Here is a 27,435-nt window from a genome sequence, read left to right as displayed (position 1 = left end):
TCAGTATTATTTGCTGAAGCAAATACCATATCACTCGCCACATCAACATGGTAAAGTAGTTAATGCTTCAAATGTTATCCGGATACTTAAATGTTCAAAATTTTACATCTTAGATACCAAAATAAAAGTTCTGAAAGTACGTTATCCAAAATAAGAATCAAGTTAAAATACATTACTTTTTCATGCAATTTGGTCATTTTTTTATTAACCTGAATATCCAACCCGCTATGCAAGCAGACTAATCCCAGGACGACCACCTGCTTTGCAGATTGCCCGATTCACCGTATTTGAACTTCCGTAGCCACAAAAGGATTTATATTCCTTCTTGGATTTGAACCTGAGACCTCATGATACTTTTGACCTTTGGAGCCAAGCTCAAACCAACCAACCAACTAGTTAATTTGGCTTTCTTATAATCCACTCGTACCATACCAAAGCATGCGGTTCATAACTTTTACGGCACAGTTTGTATTTTTTCAAACTGTACCATACATTTGTTTTGTGTTTTTAACATTTAAACCACTGGGAAAAAATTCAAACGGAAGGAAGATATAAAATAAAAAGCAACTTTTTTTTATGAGGATATACAATGAAAATAGCAGCCTGACCAAAATATACCAAAATGAAAGTGCACCAATCATTCTACCCTAGACTCGCTATAACTATAAGGATGATACCAAAACACCACAAATAAGCTCGCCCAACAACGTAAAAAAAGGAGTTATAGAAATATTGAAATCACTACTTACTGCTTAATGAACCCTTTTAGAGCTCCATCCTTCTAACTTCATCTTTAAACAGACTCCCAACAATATAGCAAAACAACCAACTTCCACCTACTGTTGCTGCTGATCACCACCATCCCTACCTCGTCCCCCCATCCTTCCCCTACCTCGCCCGTTGAATCTGCCGCCGCCACCACCGCCACCCCTGCCATTGCCACCTCTGCCGAACCCACCTGTTTGTGATTAAAACCAATACAAGACCATATTAAGTATGATGATAGTGCATGAACCATATACATCAAATAACTGAAAAGAAAAAAAAAACAAACCGAACTGAACGAACCCGTTACATATCCGACACAGAGGTAGGTCTAGGAACTAAAACGAGAAAAATCAAAGGATAAAATAACAAAAGTACTAACCACGATAGCCTGCATTTCCCCCACGTCCACCGCCTCTGCCGCGGTTTGGGTAACCATTGTTATCTATTGAAAACACAAGTACAGTGAAAATTAATGTGATTAGCAATGGATTCTTGTGCATATACAGAGAGCATTCCGTAAGCAGATGAGACTGGACTTGAGTGAGGTATGCGAGTGAAAGAATGTGGAAGGTTTTAGAGTTTTAATTTAATATGGGTAGTTTAGTAATTTACCTATTTTGCCTCATCTCTCTTGTTTTTGTTCCATCTATTTTGATGGGATAAAAAATTATTGTCTTGTCTGAGTCGCCAGACATGGGACAACCTTTTGTACCAAATGCATCCATGGTGTCAAATCTAATGTTTAAATAAAAGTTTATGCAGAAAGTAAAATACCTTGATAGTTTCCGTATTCACCGCCACCTTGATAATTTCCATATTCACCACCACCTTGATAGTTTCCGTATCCCCCCCTGCCTCCTCGATAATTCCCATATCCCCTGCCTCCCTGGTAGTTACCATATCCACCTCCCCCTTGATAGTTTCTGTAACCATCCCCTTGATAACTTCCATATCCTCCCCCTTGATTCCCATATCCACCCCTGTTCCAACCACGGCCTCTCCCACCTCTTCCCCCACCTTGACCACGCCCCCTATTTCCATGATAGTTTCCGCCATATGCCTCTACAAATAGAAATAATAGCTTTTTGATCAAAGAAACAAAAAACAACGAAGTGATGGTTTCTAAGTATTCATGTAACCCACCTTCATTTACCGCATTATATGCTTGTTGTGCCATTCTTGGTTGTTGTTGTCGTTGATAGTTGTTATTTTGTGGCCTTGGTCGTTCCACATAGAGTGGAGCTTGGTACCTGAGCCATGAAGAATGCTTAAGACAAAATGGAAGAGATTGACAATATTGGGAAATATGTTGAAGTTTGCAGATGGTCTCCAGGTGGCTTCTGTCTTAAGAAACTCCCACTGTCCCAATATAAATGTCCACAAATGAAAATGGCACACAGTTCTAGAAATGTGTAATTATTACAGGTTTTAATTAACTAAATGACAATTATACCCTTAATAATAGTGGGAGTAATGCCAATTATACCCTTAATAATAGAGGGGTAGAATTAGAAGATGAGCATTTACTTTAAAAGTGGACACTTGTTTTTAGACAAACTAAAATGAAAATGTGAACGCTTATTTTTTTGGGTCGGAGGGAGTATTAGGTCTTGGAGCTTGGAATTTCTTCGGTAAATAAAGAAAGAAAAGAAGAGGACCAAAAGGCTTAATTTTTTTGTCATATTTGTTTAACTGCTTAGAAAGAAGCCATTTGCAAGTTACAATAGAACTCACCCAGGTGAATTCTTGTTTAGCTCCCTAGTCGACAAGGTAATCGATATCATTGAGACCTGGCGAGTCATCTCCACACTGCATATAACGAAAAGTGAAACATCTAACACGTACTTTAAGACATACGTTACTGGTGACATAAAACATGGAATCATTTCTTGTCCTAAATCTTTAAACACTGAAAAAACCCGTGATACGATGTGGAATAAGAAATTTGAAACTTACGGCAGAAGACCCTCTTCGATGGGTTCCCATACATCAGTTATGCTTATTGAACTGATGAAAGTATCTTGATGCAATCGAGGAATGTTTCTCTGTTTAAAATTAGCACATCTTACTACTTCTGCACATGATAAACTAAAATGGAGCAATAAAATTACAGGCACAGGCAATTTGAGTAGCAAACCTTAATAATCTCTGCAATGGCTACTGTCTTGCTAATTGCCTGTCCCATCGCTTTCAGGACAATTTCTTTCACACGTCTCTCCTATAGAAATAATCACAGTTAGATTATGTTCATAATCAACAAGACAATGAGGGATGTAGTCCTGCACATTCAAGCAAATATACATAAATATAAAGTTCCTTCACTGGCATAGTCTAATTAGGAGATGCAAGAAATGGGGTCAACAAACAAATTAAATAATGGGACTGTCAGTGAGCACTCCACTTGCATCTTTACAAGACTGGTTTGGCATACATAAGGTTGAAACTCCTTCAGGTGAAAAAGCTTAAAAAATCATGTCTATCAGGCAACAAATAGATGCTAGTCATAATGTTACAGGTCTGCCACAGCTTAGACAGAAATATCAACTACTTTTGTTAAAAAGTCTCCCCTTAGCAAGACATAGGTTCCTAATCACCACCAATATTAGCTCTAAATTAAGGTCACAGATTCCAAAAGCAATCTTAAATAACCAGGGACACAATCAAGGACCCACCTGCTGTTTTATCACACACCAAAGATCAAATCTAGCAACATTTCAGACAATCAGCTAACAAGGCCGATACAAGGAGACTGCTGCATAGCTAGACAGTAGGAAAGGCAGAAATCAAGCCAGAAAATACAATTTTAAAGTAATGCACAGGCGCCTTCCAGAGCCTTCACCCAATTCAAGGAAAACTCACTTTGCAAAACCATGTTAAACATATCGCTCAACTTCGCAAACAAGACAAGCAACCACAACCTTTGGTTGTATAAAAGCACACTTCGGGCCAAGAAATATATCGACACAAAGTTCTAATGATGCAAACTTAAGATAAAAATTCAACAAGATGACAGACAAGGTCTAAATTGGTACAACTACTGCAATACTGCTTGACATGAATAACTTGGTGTGTGCAAACAGGACAAAGTGAGCATCCTGAAGCATGTTTGATAAAGAAGAAACTCCCCAAAACATCATATTACTAGCTGAATCATGATCACCTTTCAAAAACAACTAGATCATAGTCCTCCATGCACTATTATCTACTTTGGTTTGCCTCTACAAGAGACTGGTAAACAAATTCAATACTTTAAACGATAATGATTTCAATTAACAAAAGCAATTTCAAGTTAAAAGCTAAGACCCACGCTGTCTGAGACAGCTGAAGCTAAAGTTCGTTAGAAGGAATACCTGAACTTGCAGGTCCTAATGTAGGTAGTAGGAAACACTCGATCACTCCACCCATTGTTATACAAACAAATAAATATTTTGTAAAAGTACCAACATGATCTCTTTACTAGATAACATGAGATTGCAACCTAGAGGGAACACAAAATCAAATGAGGAAAAGGAAAAGGAAACAGAAAGTGCTACTGCTGGGTACGTATATAAAGTATCGATTGAAAAAGTAGTTAATGCAACACGTACACATGATCATATACAAACGATAACTCAGATTAATATATAACTAAACATTGAGAAAAGGGGTTAGAATTGAAGATATACATAACAACAATGGGATGGCATTGGTTAAAGAGAAGTTGAGCTACTTCTCCATCACAGACCTCTGAATACACCTGGTAGAAGACAGGACTGTACCAATTGGATGTCCATAGAAGAGATAGAGGTTGGCCAAAACAGAAGCTAGTTAAAGTTAAATTCAAATAAATTGCTTGTTAGAACACCATACAAAGTTAAATTCAATGACCATAAAACAGAAACCCGCAAAATATAAACAATAGGCGGTTTCATATCCTTAGCATTACACTCTAACCAAACAAAACATAAGAAAGAGAAACAAACGATGCTCATATTCCATGGAAGAACTCAGAGACTCGACTTTAATGCCAACCATCTACCAGTAAATTAGATAGAGATTCTCCCATACAAATTATTTTTTCCTAGACCATCTAGATTGAAACAATCAAACAAAACGCTTGTTGCTATACTACAACTCTACAACCTTTAATTCACAGAACCCAAAAATAAACAACAATCAGCGTCGATTTCCAAGCATTAGACTCTAATCAAACATAAAACACAAAAATAAACAAACAATGCATTGCACATGTCGATGTAAAAACTCGTACAAACAACGTCAACACCAACCATTTACCCAAATATCACATACGGATTTCCACAAAACCATAAATTAACAAACAAAACCTAGAAAAATACAACGGAAGCAGAAAATAACATACATTTCATCAAATAAACAAAGGAATGATGATATTAATACCTGAAGAAGAGTAGTAGCGTAGCTGATGTAGTTACGAACCAAGCCCTGGGAAGTGATTCTGATCTCATTCTCGTTGATAGGTATATCCGGTTTCTTCTGCTCCACCTTCGTGTACCTATCCATGGCGCACAAAACCCTATAAAGAGAAAATAGCCCTAAAACCCTTTTTCTGAAGAGCGAGTGAGAGAGAGAGTGAGGGAGAGAGAGTGAGGGAGAGAGAGAGAGAGAGAGAGAGAGCGCACGAAGAAGAAGACGGAGAGGCTAAAACCCAGTAGAAGGAATTTTCTTAACAACCATATCCGGGTCGGTCAGTTTTTTATGCCCCATTTTACGGAGATGACCCGATTTTTACTTGTTTAGTAAAACCTACGCGCAGAAGCGTGCGAGTGGACGAAACGTACGATTTTATTGGTTCCAATGTGGGACCCACTCTAAATTGGTACGTACTTGTTCTCGCAACAATAAATTTGTACCACCAAGCTTTCACATTCCACCATATACCATTAATACCCTTAGATTATTAGAAAAGGAGTGAAGTGTAAATTGGGTCCTTGTAATTTACCAAAAATAATATTTTTTTATTTCAAAAATAGTTATCGTAGTTTTTAAAAAGTTTAAATTTGGTCTTCCTAGACTATTAAAAAAATCTTAGACGATCACTTATTTTGCGGATAGTCTAGAGTCACTGCATTTGAGCCTCCATGGTTACAAGAAGATTTTTGTTCCTCCTTGGATTTGAACTTGAGACTTTCAGACACTTTGACCTTTGAAGCTCAAACTCAAACCAATCAGACACCATTCTTTTGTTCTTTATCAAAGCAAAATCGATTTTATGATTTTGATACCTATTATTTTTTATCAGTAAGAGTCAAAAAAATCGATAAAAGTATGAAAATCTTCTTTATTTAACGAAATTTTTAATAACCGTTAGAACGAAAGACTAAATCTGAAAATTTTTATAAACTATGATGAACATCTTGTAATTTCAAAACTACATAGATGAAAAGTGGTATTTTCGAAAAACCACAAGGATCAAACTTGTAGTTTACTCTTAAAAAAGGTTTGATCCTTGTTAGACATCTAAAATAAATTCTATGAACCAAAATTATACTCTTATATACTCTAATTGCATAAAAAGATAAAATAAATAATATGGTACAAAATTGAAAATACATTTAAAAGTTGTGTACCAAACGCTTAATGGGCTACTTATTTTATTAAGTTAACAACGCAAGGGTCGATAATCTTTTCCAATAAGAAGCAAGAGATGAAACAAAAATTATACCCAATAAGTAAGGGTGTTGACTCTTACCAGTAAAACGATACTATTTTAATGGCTAAAAATATTACCCAATAAATCAATGAAAGTGATGACTCGTATGAGTAAACATTTACCAGGTAAACCTTTAATAAACGATCTATAAACAAGCATTGTGGCATTTGTTTTAAATTCAAAATTCTATGTAGATTTTTATGGCAGGAAATTAACTGAAAGTCAATCTTATCGGCCAACTTCACTTTTTAGCCATATATTTAAGTCAATTTCTAAACTAGTCATTCTTTAGGTGTATATATAATTTGTTTACCCAAATTCCTTTTTTTCTTTTCTTTTTATGAGAAAAATATGGTTTATGCAAATACGTAAAACATTTACGTAAAAAACAATTAGTTTGAAAATTGACTTGAAAATGGAACTTTCTAAAGGGTGTTAGGAATTGCTTATTTGAAACAACTTATGTTTTTCTACAAAAATCCTTATCAACTTGTTATAAGTTAGAATGAATTAACTTTTTTCAAAAACTCCTTATTACCGGTTTAATACCAGCATAAACTGTTCATCCAAACACTCAAAAGTGTTTGTTACTGGTACCACACCGGAATAAATCAATAAGTTGTTTTTATAAGCAATCTCAAACACCCCGTAACTCTCAGTTTTTGTCCCCGTCTTCTTTCATAATTCTTTGTTTCAATCCATCTGGTTTACAACTTACTGATGATTTCATCCCTATGTTCTAAAATTCATTACCGTTTTAGTCCCTCATACTTAAACCGGAAACCTATAATGGAGTTCCTAGGAAACTGAAAACCAATCAAAACTTGGAAATATGGGAAAGAGTAAACTATGGTTTTCGCCCATGTGGTTTGTTAAAAGTTACAGACTTTTGTTCTTGTGATTTTGAAGTTCTGGTTTCGTTCTCCTATGGTTTGTAATTTATTGTTGTTTTGGTCCGTGAAGCTCTAACTCCATTACTGCTTTCCGGTTTAAGTATGAGGCACTAAAACAACAATAAATTACAAACCATAAGAGAACGAAACCAAAACTTCAAAATCACAAGAACAAAAGTCGTAACTTATAACAAACCACATGGGCAAGTTTACTCTTTCCCATATTTCCAGGTTTTGACTGGTTTTCAGTTTCCTAGTGAAAACTGAAAACCAATCAAAACATGTCCCCCACAATTCTGCCTTTTAGCACATATTTTGACATACAACTAAGAATTAGAATTACTAATGTCAGTTTAATAACACCCTGATCAAAACCAAATGGAGACAACAAAAAACAAAAACAATATTAATAAAATACAAATGTTTCTAAGCAAGATTTTGAGCTGCACCCTAAAACCTGCCTTGAATCCCAGATGGGTTTAGAAAAGCATCCCATCCTTCAACATACCTATTTAATGAGTCGGGGTTACCCCTATTCTCCGTTTGACCACCACTTCTTGTAACTCGGTCTCACCCTATTCTGGATCCGGAGAACCACCTGGTACCAGCTGTGCAAAAGATAGATATGATATCAGACTCAAATGGGGTAAAGAAAGGAATTTTACAGATGATTGACCTACGGGCCTAAGGTTATTTGATCTTGAATTAACCGATAGTAAACTAGAAGATAATACTTACGATTGCTATGTTATTTCCATTGAGCAAAATCTGGTCAAGTTTTGTTATCCGACGTCCTTCAGGTGTAATTTCACTGCAACATTGAGAGGTGTCATTGAGCATGAACATGCTGGGCAAGCTGTTTAAGATTTTTATTTTATATATATATACACACACACACACATATATTGTGGATTTTAGTAGTAAATCGTAAAGAAAACAGTCTTAAGTTTCTACAAGAAAGTTGGGTATTTGAGATAGATTGTCTTGCTAACTATCAAGAATAACTGCAAAGTACCGAATCTACTTATAATTTATTGCTTCACATCTTCGCTGATGCAGGATAAAATTGAGAAAACAAATTCCAGGATATCTTAGAGCATCACCAGCAGTTCCTCTAAGATATCCTGTCAACGGCTGAGATTAAAGATTAAAAAATTCAAGTTGCACATGATGCCAAAGATAAGTGCTCATCAAATTCAGAAAACCCGATGAGAAACCTTGACATTTGTTTGTTAGAAATGCAAGTGGTTGCTGGATGACAATGCAATCACTTTAAATTGTCTTTATGAAAACACAAAGGAAGAATTAACAACAAAGTATCACCATATATAGGGTTGATTATAAGAAATGGAGGCTTTCATGTCCGGATAGCTCACATGGCATCTAAAATATTGAAGAACATAACTTTCAAAATATATAAACAACAAAAAAGAGAGTTTGATAACAGCATATATAAGAGAGGTAAGTCATAAGTGGAGTTCATGGATGTTCTGTATCCATTAAGTGCTTGCACACCTGCGTTCTGATTTGAACACTAGACCATCATGCACGTGTTTGAAAATGTTCCGAACGACTCTTTGACGTCGGTTTTGGATAAATATACGGCACTTCTTAAGCACCAATTAACATTTGACTCACAAGCAACAAAGATTAAACAAAACACCTAGTCAACGTGTACACCAATTAGGGGTGTTTGGTTAGTTTTCCATTAAGTCCGATTTTTATACAGCTATCCTTGTGGATTAAGTTGTCATTGGGAAGACTTTTGTTTGGGAGGGTTTTTTCATAGGTGGAAGGAGCTTGTTTTTTAATTGGGAGGGGCAGATTTGGAAAAAACTTGGCTTTCTGCATAAAGCTCACTTTCTATATCATTAAGCCATCACCAAAAAATCCTGTATAGCTGACCGAATAAGTTGTGAGTCCCATTAAGCTCATTAAGCTGCTAACAAACAATCCCTTGCTTTAGATTTCACTCTGAATAAGATTGAAATAATCTTTTCCAGAGATTGAAGTTACTTAACCTCCAATACATTGAGGCACAAGATATTACTTCACTATTTGGAATGACTATATCCACAAAGAAAGGTTGTTTTTTGTTCTCCAAAATGCCAGGAGTCAATCACTAGAAATCTAGAATGTGCAAAGATAAGTCTGAATATGATATAACTTCCCATGTTTAATATAGGGTTTATTACCAAAAATCAATATACTATTACTAGTCACTTGCCAATTTTGACAAACAAGGACAACTATTAACCAATTTGACAAATATTCGATGAGCACATGTTTAGTAGAGTAGAACTGGATTGTTCTGTTGTATGCTCCAAGAAAGAAATATGTGGGTCCATGCCAAATTGACCAAATAAGCCTTTCTATTGCCAGGTTGTTTATGTGTCATGCTTATATATGTATTCGCTAACATGTCATATTTAAATTCCAGCTAAGAGTTTTTGCGGAATTCTTGATTAAAAACAAAGAAGAATGTGTTTATTAAACTGGCTAAAGTCACACACACTGTCAAATCAAGAATAAAAACGGTACATTTGTCTTTTTGGTACTCAAGCCTTCATAAGATTACTAAATCACAACTTATTCATGAATAAAATTTTGCAAGATCATTGCTTAAAATCAAGCCACAATGTAGACAATCAAGATTTCAGAACTTAGGGGGCGTTTGGTTTGATGGAATGTTTTTGGAAGGACTTGGAATCTTTGGTGTGTTTAGTTTGTAGGATTTGGAATAGAATTGAATTCCATTCTTTATAGACAATTTATAAAAACAATTTATAAATAATTATAAGAACAACTAATTACCTTTTATTTATTGGTTATTACAAAACGCATGTTTTTAACATATTCTAAAACATTATTACAAACAAATCCAATAAAATCCCGTGAAATACCAACTACCCATGAGATTTCTAAATCCAATATTTGTGGGATTTCAGTTCCGGACTTCCCTTAAACCAAACGCGAGAATGGAATGGAATCCAGTTCCAAATCTCACAAAGGGCCCTTAGATCTCTACCCATTCAATTCAACATAGTATGAATTCACTATGAGAAATTATAGCAACGATCTCACAGTCACACCCTAAAGATTATCTAGATTTGATTGGCACAGTTGAGCCAAAAGCCACTTGGTACCTATGAGCATTTCTATATATTTTATATTTCCTTAAATATCTTAGATCCATAAGTTAGCATGTTGCATCACATATCAGGAGTAGAGATGGAATGAACTATCATAAAGTTTTATATCATATTAGCATGATATTATACTTGTTATTGGAATTCGGAACTTCAAACTTTCCCCTACGAAAAAACCCTAATCGTAGGGTTAAATAAACCCTAACAGGTTGTAGTTATTCAACTTTGAAACATGCCTTAAACCAATGTAATCACGTTTATATCAAACTGGCAATTACTAAGAACAAATTTACATTGAACTATCAAAATATATGAAGCAGTAATAGAAAAGGGCAGATGGAGAGTTACTATTCAGTGACGTCTTCCAGAACCATGTTGACATAGACGTCGAAACCCTTGAGAGTTCCAACGAGTTCCTTATCGCCTTTCATTATCACCCATATCTTCGAACCTATGCATCGATCTATCAGCTCTGCATCATCAAAACCACACTTAAATTGGAATTAGCAGTTATTTCTACCAAGCTGATGCAGATAATAAGAGGATTTCGAGGAGAAAATGTGAACCTGAAGGGAGAAGCTGTGAAGGATTGTGAGCCATGGATTATCTTTGAGCCGAATCGCTTCAAAAATTGAACTTGTATGTCTTTCGCAAATCGCGGAAAGCCTTTCCAGTTCCTCCAGCGGCTACCGAAAGTTGGAGTGGTTGGGTCTTGTACTTTTGTTGCTCCAATCGGACATCCCCAACCCAAAAACAAGGGGTGTCTAATATGCGGCTCTATAAAAATAATTTATTAACTTATTTTGATCTTACATCAATAATAAGCATTTTTAAAGATTTGAATAAATAGTTTATATCGATGTCAAATTGGTAATATAGTTTTTTTTTAAATTAATTATTTTAACTTATAATAAGTTGATAATGATTTTTATATAAAAGCATAAGTTGTTATAAACTAGAAGAGTACCCGTGCAATGCAGCGATGTACATTTGATTCTAATATTTTGTTTTATATTTTGGGTCATGTAATAATGCGATTTTATGTGGTTTTGGAAAAAAGAAAATGTTTTTATTTTTGAACGAAATATAAATTTGAAAATATTATAATATTTTGAAAAACCTAAGCGATATTAGCATCAAATTGACTGTATAAAAGTTCTTGTTTTTGTGTAATTACTTTAATTCAATTCTTTAATATAATTTAGTTGAAGTTTAAAAACGAATTAATTTATTTTTTATTTAATAAAATATTTTTTTAAGATAATAATGAAGTATTCTGTTATATATCAATAATTATCCTAATTATATTTTAGATATTTTATAATTAAAAGGAAATGTTTATCTTCTAAGATTATGTTTATTTGCAGTTAGTTATACGAATTCAAACATGAAGCTTTAATAAGTTGTACTTACGCATAATTTATTTGTAATCTTGAATTTTAAGTAATATGCATCAGTAAACAGTACTTTATGCATAAAAAATGTTTTTTTAGAATTTTTGTCAAATGTTTTATAATATAGTATAGATAAGCAATCCCAAACACTCGTAAGAATCTAAATTTTTGGGTATATTTGTTGAAAGTTTTAAATTCGATAGATATGTTATAATTTTTTTTTTAAATAGATATTAAAAATCAAATATTTATAAAAAAATGCATTTAATTCTAACATGTATTTTATTTTAGCAATTCTAACATTAACTACATTATTAAAGTATTTAATATATTTAATAAAATATTATTTTTCTCTTCTAAACATTTATTTTCAATCAATTTTATTGGTAAAAAGTATTAAAATAATAATTTCTCTATCTATTTAGAGATTTTTACAATTTCTCTTATCTTTTCTTTATTTTAGTATATAATATAACATAGTTCTTGGAGTAATCTATACTATCTTATTAAGCAAATTTAGCAAAAGTCTTAAAGTCTTAAAATTCTAAATGACCAAAATACCCTTTATACTTACTTTTTCACTTTTTCACCCCCTCCTCTCCTCATATACACTCACCCCCCACATACATTCACCCTCTCACAACCGATTTTTTTAAAATTGTAATTTTAAATTTACACTTTATACTCCTATAATTAATTAATTAATTTACTTTACGTCCTTTACTTTTAAATGTTTCATTTTAAATCTTTATCAAATTAACATACATAATCGTATATCAATTAAAACATGTTTAAAATATACATTTTTATTTTAACAAGTTACACTATTATAATCGTCTCGTTAATACATTCGAAATGAGTCCAATATTAAATAGTTTTCTACTTAATTATATTATTATATATTATATATACTCTGAAAAAATATTTTTAATAGTTACGATTTATACTTTTATAGTTATTTATTTCTATATATACTATATATTTTGGGGTTAGGCTGTCCAAATTGCACTATATAATATGTTTTGAATTAATATATTCTTGGGTTTTTTTTGAAATATATACATACATGTATTAATTCAACCTTAATCTGAGTTTCTTGACAAGAAAAAGGGTAACCAGTTGAAATTTCATTATAAAACCCATCTTTTTTTTTGTCTTTTCATGGCTTATGATTTGTCAAATTTGTAGTTTTCTTTATTGGTTTTGATTGTTTATCTTAAAACTCAAGTTTATTGGTTCTTTGCTCTTGGTGTAAATTGAATACATTTGTGGAGTCGTTTAAATATGTTGGATTTTAAATATATTGGATTTTAAACTGTCATACAATTTTTTTCATCGATAGTCTGTAATTAGAACCATAACTCTTATTTATTCAAATTGTATTACTATGTAAAGACCAAGTGTAACATATATCATCGTTAAATCTTATCTTATAAAACCAGTGGAACTTCAAAATCGTTAAAATTTATGGCTCCCGCCGCATTGCGCGGGTACATAACTAGTAAATTTGTTAAAATCTTTCTTTTCTCTATTTTAGCATAATTGTTGGAGATGCTTTAAAACTCCATTTTAAGAAAGATAAACAATATTTAATTATTCTTCCTACCAATGAAAATCTTTAAAACTAAATATATAAATGAAGAAATAATATATCATGAAAAAAGTTGAATATTTTAATATTATAATTCATGTTAAATGAAAAATCAGTTGGAGATGAATATATATTTTCTTTAAATATTCTTGACTTTTACTTATTCATTTTTAAAGAATTTGATGGAGATTCTATTATACTCTCTAAAAAAGCAGTTGTTTTCTTTCCTTTCAAACTATGGATGTCCGACTGTTTGAGTCATTTCATACATACAAATCTCTAACAATCTTGTAAAACTTGTACCGATCAGTTTTGATGAGAAATCTCAATGACTAAAGTTTTATTATCAATTGAACTAACAAAAAATCGGTCATGTAGTGTGGTAAAATTATGGATATGGTTTCTTACTTGCTATTTATTACATTGACGGTCGTTATGGCTTACAATTTGTTATCAATTAGGTATTTGATATGAAAAATGTTTGAGAAAATTATATTAAGTTGAGATCTTTTTACCTGTTTCTTTGATTTTCCTTTACTGAAATTACGAAAAGCAAGATGTTTTTAAGATATCTATTAAAAAGTTCCAGATGTATCTATCTTCCTACCCCTCTTGTCTACAACTTACGTTTCCAAAACCACCACATCGTCGACCTCACCTTCCCTATCCTTCCTCCTCCGTTTCTGCTCCCGTTTACCACAATGGCTGTCTCGCTGTCTATTGGAGGTCGGATCCGACTCCTTCACCTACTCATGAGTTATCTTAGTGAACTTCTTTCGGTGGGTGAAAAAGAAAATCAAAAGAAACGACTTAAACCCCATATTAAGATCAAGGTCTATGGGTTATGAGTTCAAGTTTCTAATCAGTAAGGTGGGTCTACGCTCTTGATTGTGCTGCAACTTCAAACAACGAAGATGAGAATGATGGAACATTAGATGGAGGGAGGAATATGGTTTCAGAAGGTTGAAGATTGAGTCGTGCCACGAGAAAGGAGGTGGTCATGGTGAAGTAAGAAAGAAGGTGGCGGCCGAGGTGCAAGGGAACGATGAGGGATACGACAAGGGGCGACGACTGAAAAATGGTGGTATCCTTCAGTTGATAGTGGAGAGAACCCAACATCACCTAATAGGATGGTGCTTCTCTCATGTCAACGGGGAGGTAAGAAGGGACACATGACAAAACTTAACCGAGTGCATTAACATGTTTTTTTAAGTAATACCAAAAATATCCGTCATTTAACAACCTTGTTTGACGAAGTTGATAAGAGGGACTCAACCCGTAATGGATTGAAAACTATCGCAAGTTGTAACTGTTGGTGCGGTAAATGAGTTGTACGAACCTATTCATAACTTTAACTAAATCACAAGGTTGTCTTTTATATATTTAGAATGGTCATAAAATCCGAAACCCGACTTTTAGGGATATTTGGGTTCGGTTAGGGTTTGGTTTTTTGCCACCTAATCCGTCCCAAAAACCCGAAATATATAAATATATTATTTTTACATATTATATACATATATTATTTATCTAATATCAATTTTCATCAATCCTCTCAAACGATTGAATATGTATATTTTTTACATATAAATATACCTGATCCCTACCGACCCCAATCCGTAATCCAAAATTTAGGGTTGTGTTCCATACTTGAAATCCGATCGAACTTCTGGTTTCCAACCAAACCTACCGATGCACATCCCTACATCATTTTGTATTTTCAAAATTGTCCGAACGAGAGGTGTTACAATCGACAAACTACAGGGACCAAAGTGTAATTTACTCGTAAAAATTAAATTAAATTAAATTTTGGTACCAAATTTCGAAAAGATATAAAAGGAGGTATTGTAAGAAAAATCAAATTCTACCAACCTTCATAGATTCACGAACTTTTCCCTTCAATTTATGAACCTTCTGCTCGATAATCAAGACGTTCATGATCCCTTCTCTCAAGAACGCAATAACAATGGTTCGATTGTCGTATTGAGATTGATTCTTTCGATCTCCGTTGCCATATAGAATTCCAGTTTCAACAAAATCAATGCCAAATTATTCGTCAACCATCGTTTGATTCAATCAATACACGGCCGGACGGGACTCTTCGATGGGTAATGCGCTTAAATCTATGTGTAGCTTGAAACGAAAGATCCTCTTAATTTGATGTCTATGAAATATGATGTATGATTAAAGAACGGAATTAATTTCGGCAATTGAATTCAAATTTCTTACGTTGTTGAGCGTTTCAACGTTGACAGCCATTTTAATTGCCTTTGTTGATGTTCTGTTTTAGTGTTTTCTCCACCCTACGATGCATGTAATGTGTGATTATGAGAACCATAAGCATCTGTCGTTCACGTAGACTTTTGGTCCTTGTAACTCGACATGATCACATTCGAGGTCGTCCAGATCGTAATATATCAATTTTTTGCAAAATTTCAAGTATTCATTACAATTGTTGATGCTAATTGCGTTTGTTTTACTTATGTAATGATTGAAGAGCGTTCTTCGAGACTTGGTTGATTATCAAACATTTTCAAGCTACTATTACCGCAAGTAATTTGGGATAAAATGTTGTTGTGATTGTGTTGCATTGCAATTTTGTTGGGAATGGGGGAGTAGTTAGTTGATATTTCCTTGTTTGTTTCTTTTAAGAAATATAAAAGGTCCAGACACAGTGTGGGGATCTGGATAAGAAATGAAGGCACGTGTTGTACTGGCGTTAATGTGATAACCAATCTGTTGTCTGCTGGGATGAGTTCCGTCACAAAACTAATGAGCCTTTTCCTTGGTCAACTGCAAAGAGAAAAGACTCGTTTGATTTGTAATTTGCAACGAACAGTGATCACATTATTTTATGGATGGGGTAGTACTCAGAATAGTTTAAGAAACAAAGCAAAACCATCAGCTAAGATTCTACATTGATCAAGGATGGTTGTCATGCCCATCTTACTACTTTTAATGATTACTGCAATGGGTGCAACCAAATTTTGGAATTTACAAAGTGTGAACGTTCTGTTGTTCTGAGCAATAAACCATGATGAAAAAGATATCAACCTAATCATGTTATTCATGTACATCTGTTCTTCTTTTCAGACAAGGCTGCCGACTGTTGCTCTACCCATCTCATAGATGGAGATGGTACTCTTAATTCAGCTGGACTCGATAAATTTATGAAGGAAGTAAAACTTGCTGAATGCGGACTTTCCTATGCAGTTGTTTCCATCATGGGCCCACAAAGTAGTGGTATGTATAAATGCATATTTTGCAAACAAAAAGATATGTTTCGCATGGGACTTGATGGCAAATTTTGTATCAAAGTACCTGTGATTATTTTTTTAATGACCCCAAAACCTTATTTAGAGGGTGAAATTTTTACTGCTTGGTCATGACACAATCCTTGTAGTTGCATTATACAAGCTTGGGGTTCAAACTCATGACCTCTTGTTACCGACTTACCACGTCAGACCACTGACCACTTTAGGTAGTCTAGTTGGGAAGTATAGTGGTTGTTTTTGTTGTCTTCCATAGTGTTCCCAAATTGGCCCCAAAAGTACGATTGGCAAAATGAGCATCTGAATCAAACAGTAACCAATTACAGTATATTAAGCTTCTATATCTTTGATGCTGAATTATGATAGGTTGTTTTCCTCAACACAACGGCATTGTTATCAATGGTAATATGACTTCCTTTTGCTGTTTTTCCTGGGTTACTCTTACTGGGTAGGGTTTTACTTGATGGAATGTGCAAAGATACTGCTGCGGTAATCACTCCCCATTATTCCCAAATTTTTCTCAATTTCACAAAATGCATGTATATATATTACGTCCATTGAAGCAAGTACTATTGAATGATTTTAGCAACACTTATTGTTCTGAACAGGGAAGAGCACACTTCTAAATCATCTATTCCATACCAACTTCCAGGAAATGGATGCTTTCAAGGGAAGGCATGCATCCGTTCCATTCACTTATTAGTTCACTTTTATCTGACCCTAGCTAAGGAATCTCACTGACTGCATTCCTATCAGGTCTCAGACCACCAAAGGTATTTGGATGGCAAGATGCACTGGTATCGAACCTTGCACTATTGTGATGGATCTTGAGGGTACAGATGGAAGAGAACGAGGAGAGGTTGCATCCTAATGCTTCTTTTACATTGGTTGAATGCATATCATCAAGCAATCTGTTGATTCTATTGTCATAGCTGGTCGATTTCTTATGCTTGTTTTATTTACTTGATCACTTTATTTACTAGTGGTGAGTTGTATACAAGTACAGCTTCAAATAAGGTTTGTGGGTTATGTTGATTTTCTTTTACGGTTCTAATAGTACTTCAGGAATTGTATTCAGTTTCACTTTTCAATATACACCCATAGCTATTCAACCATTCCATTGATCACTGTTATAATTCCTAGGATTCAGTAATTTTATGGAGCCATCTCAGTCGAAAACTATGTATTTGGTTTTAGTGAAGTTTGAACAGATGACTGTAGTATTGCTCACTGTTATTGAATAAGCTTTTGCATCCTTTTCAGGATGATACTGCATTTGAAAAACAAAGTGCACTTTTTGCTCTTGCTGTTTCTGACATAGTGCTTATTAACATGTAAGTGTGCTGATATCTATATATGGTCTGGCCAATTTTGTAAACTTGTACTGCATTACTCTAAAACTTTCTGTTATTAGGTGGTGTCATGATATTGGTCGTGAGCACGCAGCAAATAAACCTCTATTAAAAACCGTATTCCAGGTATATCATGTGTATATCCTCCTTTAGCTGCTCTTATATTGATTGTAAATTGCCTGAATGTCTTGAGTTATATTTCTCAATTTCAGGTCATGATGCGATTGTTTAGTCCACGCAAAACAACGTTGATTTTTGTCATACGTGACAAGACAAGAGTAAGTGTGGTCCATCCATCTTTCTCATTGCTGCTGTAGATCTTCCAGTATTTCTTGTATAAAGTTCCATCGTATCTCCTGCGGCAGAAGTTGAATTAATTGGATCTGTTTTCCTTTTGTTTCTTTAAAGACACCTCTGGAAAATTTAGAGCCTGTCTTGAGGGAAGATATCCAGAAGGTAAAATTCTGTTAAGTCTAATATGTTTATTGTCTAATGTATGATATAAATCTCAAGGTTGATTTTCAAATCTTCTATTGGCATAGATATGGGATTCTGTTCCGAAGCCAGAAGCCCACAAGGAAACACCACTAAGTGCATTTTTCAATGTAAGATACCGAAGAAACCACCCATTGTTGTCTTTGACTCTTTTCACTATTACGACTCTTGGGATCAAATTACTATGATCATTTTATTGATTATTATTTTGTCTAACCGATCAAATGACCAGATAGAAGTTGTTGCTCTTTCTAGTTATGAAGAGAAGGAAGAACAATTCAAAGAGCAGGTAGAATAAAGGTTTCTGTTTCGTATTGTATGAGGGTCGTAGATATGTTAAATAACAATGATGCTGTGTTATGCTTATGCATTATACTTAGCAAGCTGTATTTATTTATATGTTCTGTCTATATTGTATTTTTTTCAGTAGGTCATTTGGGCTATGCCTCAGAGAGATTCTTAGAACAATTCATTCATGCACCGTTCAGATCTTTAGTTTATGATTAGAAACTCTGAGCAATACAATCACATTTTGTTTTATATTTCCGGTAGTTGTTGGTGTGCATTTTTCTAACTGTTTTTTTGTTTGTTATGGAAGGTGGCCAACCTGAGGAAGAGATTTTTTCATTCTATTGCACCTGGAGGGCTTGCAGGTGACAGACAGGGAGTTGTTCCTGCTTCAGGATTTCGTTTCAGTGCTGAACAGATCTGGAAAGTTATCAAGGAGAACAGGGATCTTGACCTGCCTGCTCACAAGGTACAAGATTTTTCAAATTAACTCCTTAGATGCTTCTAGAATATTATAGATATTTTCCAGGGTGTTACAATTCTTCCTTTTACAAATATTTCTACAGGTGATGGTTGCCACCGTACGCTGTGAAGAAATTGCTAGTGAGAAGTACTCTGCCTTTGTCAAAAACAAGGTTCACTTTTCTCATATCTAAATAGTTCCAAGAATCTGCTTTTTTCTAGATATTGAAACTTGAATGTTTACTACAGGAATGGTGTGAACTAGAGGAAACTGTAAAGTCTCAACTTGTGCCCAATTTCGGAAAGAAGATTGGTTCGCTGCTTGACACTTGCTTTGCAGGGTATGCACATATGTTTAAAATGCTTTTTAAGTTTATTTCTAAAGTCCTGCTAAAAACAAGGTTCACTGTTTGCACATGTTCAAGCAGAAGCATATATATATATATATATATATATTCTGACCAGTGGGACAATTTTGGGTGAATTAGCCTCCTGAACAACTGAAACACCAGATTTTAGGGTGGTTGAACCCACCTGTCTGAAGTCCGTTAATTATAAAGTTTACATTTTCATTGGCACACACATCTCATTTTGCATCTCTATCTAATAAATATGACAAATTTATATAGCTACAACTAGTAATGTCTCTTTGTCTTGAACAGATTCATGACAAATGCCATATCTTCAAGTATTTATCTTATTTGAATTTTTTCAGTTATGACGAAGAGGCTGTGTTTTTTGAAGAAGGAGTTAGGAATGCAAAGAGAAAACAGTTGGAAGAGAAATTGTTGCTAGTAATGCCTCTGCTCTGTATGAATGTAATTTATTTAAGCTCCAATTTCCCTCATTGCTTGTTATCTTCTGTTTTCTTTAGCTTGTTCAAGTGGCCTACGAATCAACATTGCAACACATAAGGTCTGAGGTACTGGAAAAATTCATAAAAACATTTGACGATGCTTTGAGTAAAGGACGAGGGTTTCAAGTAGCTTCCCGTGATTGCACAGCATCATTTATGAAATTATTTGATGAACAATGCAAAGGTATATCTTCAAGTTATTGAATGCCTATCTCAGGGAACTCTTTGTATATTCAGATGTCAAAGTTTCCTTTTGAAAGTTTGTATTTGATCCCAAAGTGCTCAGATTTTGGTTTTTGCACATCCAAACAACATCATTATCTGAATGAGTTGCCTGCTTCGTTGACTGTCATACTTGTTTAAGATATAATAAGCCACCTGTTCCATTCAATACTAGTGATGATACTGATGTACACCGGGATCAAAAGATTGAATTCAAAGGAAACTGAATGCTTTTTACTAGTCGAACGCTTACAAAGGGTTTTCTGGCTTTCGAGAGGCCAGAATATCTCCAAAGGACTCATGCCCAAAAAGTGTTTACAATCAGAATGCCTATTACCACTCCTACTCATACCTATTTAACAGACTCTTAAAGCCAATTTTCCCTTTCTCCCCCTTGTAACATAATACTCCTGCTTCCAATATTGCCCTTATCAAGACTACTCCCCATTCTACCCCTTTACTCTATCGAACATAACTAATAGCAACTTCTAGGGTATAACAGATACATTTTTCTCCTAATGTGGCAATGTCCTTACAGCTGCTACTGCCCTTCTAGAAAATATTCTCTGGGCTGCATATAATCTGACAGATTAGTCAGTTTTAAGATCCAAATTGGCCAAAGCATGTGTATTTAGAAGAAAATTGGGTTGCTATGCTAAATTTTACGAAAGCAGTGCACTTTTAGTATTCGAAATGGATTTATGATCATGTCATTCGTGATACATTAGATCTATTTAGATGACTACACCTTTTACGATTGTTTAATGGATTAATGTTCCAAACAATAGTTAGTTTATTTATTATCATACTATATTCTCAACTTTGGATACCCTAAAGGTGCCATCGTCAAGCAAGCTGATTGGGACTCGTCCAAAGCAAGGGCTAAACTTGCTCAAGATATCGATTCACATATTGCTGAAGTTCGTACTGCCAAGATAGCTGATCTTACTGCACTATATGAGGTAATGGTAGCATGAAAGTTTCACCTTTTGACCAAAGGGTTATTGGCCTAGTGGTACCTAGATTACCCTTGGAGCCCAACCTCCCAGGAGGTCAAGGATTCAAACTTCACAAAACGTGAGGAGTGTGTGTGAGAATTTGCCATATATAGATGCTTGGGTCAGGTTCAGGGGAGCCGCAAAACATGAAAAACCGAGGAACACCTTTGCAACCATTCATCTAGACGATATGCACGTGTACATACAAGTAATTTATAAGCAATTTGTCCGGTATGCACACGTGCATAAAAACCAAGAAACAACTTCATTTACTTGTGTGCACATGTGCAACTTGTCTAGATGAATGGTTACTAGGGTGTTCTTCATTTTTTTCATTTTTTTTTGGGGGTTTTCCCCTGAACCTCTCTCTATATACTTAAAAAAGATTCACCTTTTGACTAGTAAACACTGTTCCCCTCTTTCTTGCCTTTCCACGAGATAAATATTAACATCGTGAATTCATCTGCAGTCGAAAGCAAAAGAGGTGTTATATGCACCTGTGGAAGCTCTTCTAGAAGGGGCTGCTGAAGATACTTGGCCTGCAATAAGGAAACTTCTTCGAAATGAGACCAAAACTGTTGTCTCTGAGTTTTCTGATGCACTTAAGGGTTTTGAAATGGATGAAGATGCCAAGAAAAATCTGCTTTCAAGATTGGAAAATTTTGCAAGAGATGTTGTTGAAGGGAAAGCTAAAGAAGAAGCTGGCAAAGCTCTAAATCGCATGAAGGAAAGGTATTAGTCTCGTAGTATCACTGCATTAGTCCAATCTATTTTACCTACATGCTTTGTGAATTGTGATAATGAACTGCACACAGGTTTACAACCATATTCAACCATGATAACGATCAAATGCCACGGATCTGGACTGGAAAGGAAGATATTCGTGCAATTAATAGAACTGCTCGTATTTCTGTAAGAATGATCAGATTATATAACATTTGGTGGAAATATAACTTCATAACAATAGAATCTTTTAACCTACTTGTGACAGGTTGGATTCCGGTGAGAATGGAAGTTACAGTGAGAAGGGTAAGAAGGGATCTCCACCCTTGGATCAATCCTAATTGAAGAGAACCACTAGATCAATTCCATTCTAAAGCGCAATTCATGGGTTGTTTTGGGATTAAAAGTGATCAAGGGTCCAAATCCCTTCTTACACTTCTCACCTTTACTCCTATTCTCACACGATCCTTCATCAACTTGTGACATGTTCTCATTTTATCATGCATATAAATCTTTCAGTCTTTAAAGTTGCTTGCTGTTTTGGCCGCAATTCGTTTGGAGGATTATGCTGATAAAATTGAGGATACGCTACTCCTTGCTTTAACAGAACCCAGTAAAGGCGCCAAGAGCTCCAATTTGCAAGACCCTTTGGCCACAAGCAAATGGGAACAGGTATCATGGAAGTTATGTAAATTTATGTGTGAAGTATGTGAATGTAAATTGTACTTTTTTGTTCTTCCATGAAATTACTAGTGTGAGTGGCAGAACTTTACCCTCAGGCGTGTAGCTCAGTTGGCAAAGAGGCAGAGCGAATTTGCTCAAATACACAACTGATTCAAGTTCGAATCATGTGGGAGACAGGCTTGACACCCCTCCCCCCCTGCTGGCCTCAGCCGCATACAGCTTTGAAATGCCTTCTCACATGTGGTTCCTAGGAGGTGGGTTCCATGTGAGGCCGGTAGGGGTTGCTGGTAATCAACCTTTTTGCTCATAAGTGGCATAATAAGTAGTATACAAATATTCATTAACAAAAGTGTTTGTTTCTATTCAAATGATTCGTCTATTAAATATGTTGGTATATAATTTATTTACACCCCAGATTCCAGCATCGAAGACATTGATAACTCCTGTTCAATGTAAATCTTTATGGAGCCAGTTTCAGAAAGAGACAGAGTATGCCGTTAGTCAAGCTATTTCTGCCCAGGTACATTTCAATCATCTTAGAGGCCGTTTACTAAACGCTTACCCGGTAAGCGCTTACCGGGTCATTTACCTCATCGGATAAACATGGGAAGGGCCGAGAATCATATCCGGTAAGAGCGAGGATAAGGATGAAGAGTCTTACCTGGTAAGTGCATACGATACCGTTTTGATGATTTTACCCTGTAAAGTAAGTTATAGTGTTGATTCTTACCGGTAAGCGCTTACTAAGTAAGCATTTGGGTAAAGTGCCCCTTAATCTTCCTTGTATTATCTCTGGTCCTCCATATTTATCAATAGAATAGCTTCAACCAGACATGGTTCTTCATGTTAGCACATTTAATTTTGCCATTTTATATACTCTTATGATTTAGGGCAAGTTTTTTGCTCCAATAGATTCCGGAAAACCTTTCTCCAAAAAGGAGAAAGTAGGAGAGAGAGTCTGAAAATGTGCAGAATTGGAGAACTCCCAAAAATGACGACCATGAGAGAGAAATACTTTTTAATATATTCCACCGGTAGAAACCTTATACCTTGGAATTAAATGCTTAGGAGAGAAAAATAATATTTTATTAAATGTATGGAACATTCTTATCTTTTATAAAAATATATTTCTCGCTCCTAGACATTTAATTTATAGGATTTTCATTAGTAGGAAGAATAAAAAATAAATTCTCTTTCATAGGTAATCATTTTTGGAGAGTTCTCCAAATTTAGAGAATTTTGCCCTCTCTCTCATACTTTGTCCTTTTTGGAGAAGGTTTTTTGGGAATTTGTTGGAGCAAAAAAATCCCCAAAATCTCCGGTTTATAGAATCTATCGGAGATGCTATAATAATATAACCAATGTTGTAATCTCCAAAATGATGAAACTAGTGGAGTTGAATGCAATTTCCTTTTGGAGATTTTGAATTTTGATTCTCCATTTTAGATATATTTTGGAGAATTTGTTGGAGATGCTCTAAATTTTAAAATTAGTGAGTGTTTGTTTTAGGAATCAAGTCTAGACCATTTAGGAACCAAACCATATAGGCTATGTTTGGCAAACTAGCAGATAAGCAAGCTGTTGGCTCTTGCTCCCGGTGGACCATTTGTATCTATATGCATCAGAATCTCGATTCATGGATCTCTCTGTTTGAGAAAAGAAGAGGAATGAACCATCTCCTCTTTCTTCTTCAAATTCGATAAATGTTGGTTGATTGTATATTTCACTAGAGTTCTATGATTTAGAGTATCCACTGATAAGCGTGCTGATGGCTGATGGTTGATAAGCTAGCTATTTGAACTAATGTTTTAATTCAACTTTTATGTTTTTGCATGATTTTTCAGAAAGCTAACAAGCAAAATAACAGTTGGCTACCACCTCCATGGGCTATTCTTGCCTTGTTTGTGCTGGGATTCAATGAATTCATGACTCTTTTGAGGTGTCTTTTGGTTTCAGCTTAATTGTCTCCTTCCATCTTCGTATTTTCGGTTATTTGTTACTAGATTCTCGTAATTTTGTTTTCGTTTGTTTTTCAGGAATCCATTGTACCTGCTTTTTATCTTTGTTGGCTTCCTACTTTTGAAAGCCTTGTGGGTTCAACTTGACATAGCCTCTGCATTCGAAAACGGTGTGGTGCGTGTTAAAAAACCACCTTACTAATTACTATATTCATTTGTAAATCCCATTTCCATCAAGGAGACATTTTTATTTGAATAAAGGGACCTTCATTATCAATATGGACCCAACAAAAGGAAACTAAACCATATCTTCATTATGCAGCTTAGAGGGCTTCTGACCTGTAAGCTGCATACTGTATTCATTTGTGAATCCCATTCCCATCAAGGAGACATGAATATGTCAATAAAAGGATCTTCATTATGAATATGGACCCAATAAAGGGAAACTAAACCTGTTCTTCGATATGCAGCTTACAGGGATTCTGACGTTATCCACCAAGCTTCTTCCAGCAATTATGAACCTTATGAGAAAACTGGCGGAGGAGGGGCAACGGCCGCCACCGACCGCCAATGCCCGAATAAACTAATGAATCAGTTCATCTGGCTGACTCTGGTTTCACGAATATGGTCTAGCTATGTCGGGTTTTCAGTAGCACGTCCAATTGAAGGAGTTGGGCGCATTGGTAAACATTAATCTTTTTAGTTTTCCGGGCATTGATTTTACTACGTTGATCTTGGATAGATCTTTCGTAGTGAAATGAAGCTAGCTCATTTTTTGTATTCGTTTGTACAGATGTGTCAACTCTATTATACAAGGTGTAAAGCTTTTGAAATACTTCAGAGGTGATACAGGGATGTTGGTCTGAATCTGGCCAATTGGTTCAAGGATAGCACCATGTGGTTTGGTTTGTGATTTCAAAATGAAACCCAACCAAACAAAATTGGACCCAGTTTTAATTAATTAGTTTTGTATTAGAATTGTTTATTCATTAAAATAATATAATTTATTTGTATTACGGAAAAATATGTATTTAATTGTATAAGTTTATCCATTATGTATTTATGGGGAGATTCAAACAAGAACAATAATCAAATAAAAGAACACGAAAATGAACAAATCATGTGTAACGTCACGTATGATTTTACATTAATGGTCAACGCAAAGGTGTGCAGGCGACGACCAAAGTCGCGTGAATCAAATGTGATTTTACACGTAATTTAATGTAAAATCACATGTGATTCAACAGTTTTCTTATTTTCTTATTTGGTTATTGTTCTTGTATAAATCTGACTACATATTTATACTCTTACAATCAAAACCAGTTCATTCTTTCGCAACCTACTCGCTTCTTATCTTCTTCAAACATCCTTTCCTTGTTAATACCGAATGTCCCAAGTTATGGTGAGCAATCATATAATAGTTCCTCAATTACAATTTTACTGTAGTGACCTGAAGTAAGGTCTGTTTAGTTGTTTTTTTCATTAAGTCCTATATATATAAAGTTGTCTGTATAAATTGAGAAAGTTTGTGGGAGATATGTTTTCATTGATGAAAGGAGCGTGCTGTTTAATTAGGAGGATGCAGGTTTGGGAAAAAAAAAACTTGGTATTCTACATGAAACTTCTCTCCATAAGCTTATTGAATAAGTCATTTCATATTTTATGAAGTCGTTACCAAACAACCATGTATAGCTGAACGAATGAAGTGTAAGTCCCAACGAGCTCATTAAGCTGCTAACAAGCATACCCTAAGTTTTCATACTAGTATTATGATGTTAGTGTAAACCTCGATTAGTTTGCATTGAGGAACATCTTTAATCAGATTCTACATATCGTGATCACTACCAAACGTTTCGGTATCAAAATTTAAGTCGCTATTTTGGTATTTTTAAATGATGGTACGTTTTGATATATTTTATAACCTCACTCTTTTATTATGGCATTCCATTCAAAAACTACATTAGATTAAATCAAAAGAACTTTCATTTAAATTTACAACACACCGAGAAACTTGATAAAAACCTTACCGTGATCTATAGTCAGGGGCCGTTTACCAAACACTTATCAGGGTAAGCGTTTACCAAGTCACATTACCTTACCGGATGAATATGATAAAGAACCAAGAATCTTACCTCGTAAGTGCGAGACAAGGACCAAAATCTTACCCGGTAAGTGAGGGCGACGACCCTTACCACGGTAAACACTTACCGAATAAATTGTTGCATATAATGTCGTTTTTGTGGACTAAAATCTTACTTGGGTAAGTAAATAATGATATTAAATTTTATCCGTGAACGCTTACCAAGTAAATGTTTGATAAACGGCCCCTCATTAAGATGGTTGCCTCCTAAAAAGTTAAGGAACAATCAACAAATAGTTTAAAACACATTTTTAAAAGATCATGATATGCAAAGTACAAAAAACATTTATGCTCCTACACTCATTTAATAGATGTGATATTTAATCCTTTATAAGATGATACTCGTCCCCTCCTTCAATTCCCGATCTTATACCAGTTGTAACATTCTAGGCTAAGTGTATCAGATACTATCCACTTTGCCCAATCTAGATTCACGGTTTTTAACATACGTTTGATAAAGGAGGTATTCAGTACCTTATAAGGCAACATTCGCTCCCTTCTCCAACCGATGTGGAATCTTAC

At 34.8% G+C, this 27,435-nt stretch overlaps 3 protein-coding genes across 3 annotated transcripts; 1 reads left to right on the top strand and 2 right to left on the bottom strand.

The window, feature by feature from the left end:
- Positions 1 to 836: 836 nt before the first annotated feature.
- Positions 837 to 5,309, bottom strand: LOC112508234 (TATA-binding protein-associated factor 2N-like). The gene is made up of 8 exons (XM_025113025.1): positions 5,167 to 5,309; positions 2,906 to 2,986; positions 2,725 to 2,813; positions 2,503 to 2,577; positions 1,912 to 2,018; positions 1,543 to 1,830; positions 1,148 to 1,210; positions 837 to 958 (listed from the first exon to the last, which is right to left on the bottom strand). Exons 1-8 carry the CDS (start codon positions 5,287 to 5,289, stop codon positions 837 to 839), a joined length of 948 nt encoding a protein of 315 aa, XP_024968793.1. The 5' UTR covers positions 5,290 to 5,309.
- A 2,321-nt stretch (positions 5,310 to 7,630) lies between these two features.
- Positions 7,631 to 11,211, bottom strand: LOC112506876 (sm-like protein LSM5). The gene is made up of 4 exons (XM_025111183.1): positions 11,048 to 11,211; positions 10,830 to 10,953; positions 8,071 to 8,143; positions 7,631 to 7,940 (listed from the first exon to the last, which is right to left on the bottom strand). Exons 1-4 carry the CDS (start codon positions 11,079 to 11,081, stop codon positions 7,908 to 7,910), a joined length of 264 nt encoding a protein of 87 aa, XP_024966951.1. The 5' UTR covers positions 11,082 to 11,211; the 3' UTR covers positions 7,631 to 7,907.
- A 4,217-nt stretch (positions 11,212 to 15,428) lies between these two features.
- LOC112507585 (protein ROOT HAIR DEFECTIVE 3-like) lies at positions 15,429 to 25,360 on the top strand. Its single transcript, XM_025112231.1, has 23 exons — positions 15,429 to 15,571; positions 16,557 to 16,706; positions 17,344 to 17,410; positions 17,492 to 17,594; positions 17,999 to 18,069; positions 18,150 to 18,213; positions 18,300 to 18,365; positions 18,496 to 18,543; positions 18,630 to 18,692; positions 18,815 to 18,871; positions 19,181 to 19,339; positions 19,437 to 19,505; positions 19,582 to 19,673; positions 20,048 to 20,126; positions 20,207 to 20,372; positions 21,248 to 21,372; positions 21,878 to 22,140; positions 22,224 to 22,320; positions 22,651 to 22,803; positions 23,231 to 23,335; positions 24,660 to 24,754; positions 24,852 to 24,948; positions 25,244 to 25,360. Exons 1-23 carry the CDS (start codon positions 15,568 to 15,570, stop codon positions 25,358 to 25,360), a joined length of 2,310 nt encoding a protein of 769 aa, XP_024967999.1. The 5' UTR covers positions 15,429 to 15,567.
- Positions 25,361 to 27,435: the final 2,075 nt, after the last annotated feature.

The sequence above is a fragment of the Cynara cardunculus genome, assembly GCF_001531365.2.
Source record: "Cynara cardunculus var. scolymus isolate 2C chromosome LG 2, CcrdV1, whole genome shotgun sequence".
Classification (NCBI taxonomy): domain Eukaryota; kingdom Viridiplantae; phylum Streptophyta; class Magnoliopsida; order Asterales; family Asteraceae; genus Cynara; species Cynara cardunculus.
The sequence above is the reverse complement of the archived record's forward strand: the minus strand, read 5'-3'. Positions and strand labels throughout refer to the sequence as shown.

What these genes read in the sequence shown, in the direction of transcription:
- LOC112508234 (XM_025113025.1), bottom strand. Translation starts at nt 5,289, where the DNA reads ATGGATAGGTACACGAAGGTGGAGCAGAAGAAACCGGATATACCTATC. An exon ending in ATCGAAGAGGGTCTTCTGCC is followed by an intron (nt 2,578 to 2,724) that starts GTAAGTTTCAAA and finishes CGTTATATGCAG; the next exon opens with TGTGGAGATGACTCGCCAGG. An exon ending in GGGAAATGCAGGCTATCGTG is followed by an intron (nt 959 to 1,147) that starts GTTAGTACTTTT and finishes AATCACAAACAG; the next exon opens with GTGGGTTCGGCAGAGGTGGC.
- LOC112506876 (XM_025111183.1), bottom strand. Translation starts at nt 11,081, where the DNA reads ATGGCTCACAATCCTTCACAGCTTCTCCCTTCAG. An exon ending in CTGGAAGACGTCACTGAATA is followed by an intron (nt 8,144 to 10,829) that starts GTAACTCTCCAT and finishes TCAATGTTGCAG; the next exon opens with TGAAATTACACCTGAAGGAC. An exon ending in ATGGAAATAACATAGCAATC is followed by an intron (nt 7,941 to 8,070) that starts GTAAGTATTATC and finishes TCTTTTGCACAG; the next exon opens with CTGGTACCAGGTGGTTCTCC.
- LOC112507585 (XM_025112231.1), top strand. An exon ending in AAGAACAATTCAAAGAGCAG is followed by an intron (nt 18,872 to 19,180) that starts GTAGAATAAAGG and finishes TTGTTATGGAAG; the next exon opens with GTGGCCAACCTGAGGAAGAG. An exon ending in GTCAAGCTATTTCTGCCCAG is followed by an intron (nt 23,336 to 24,659) that starts GTACATTTCAAT and finishes ATGATTTTTCAG; the next exon opens with AAAGCTAACAAGCAAAATAA.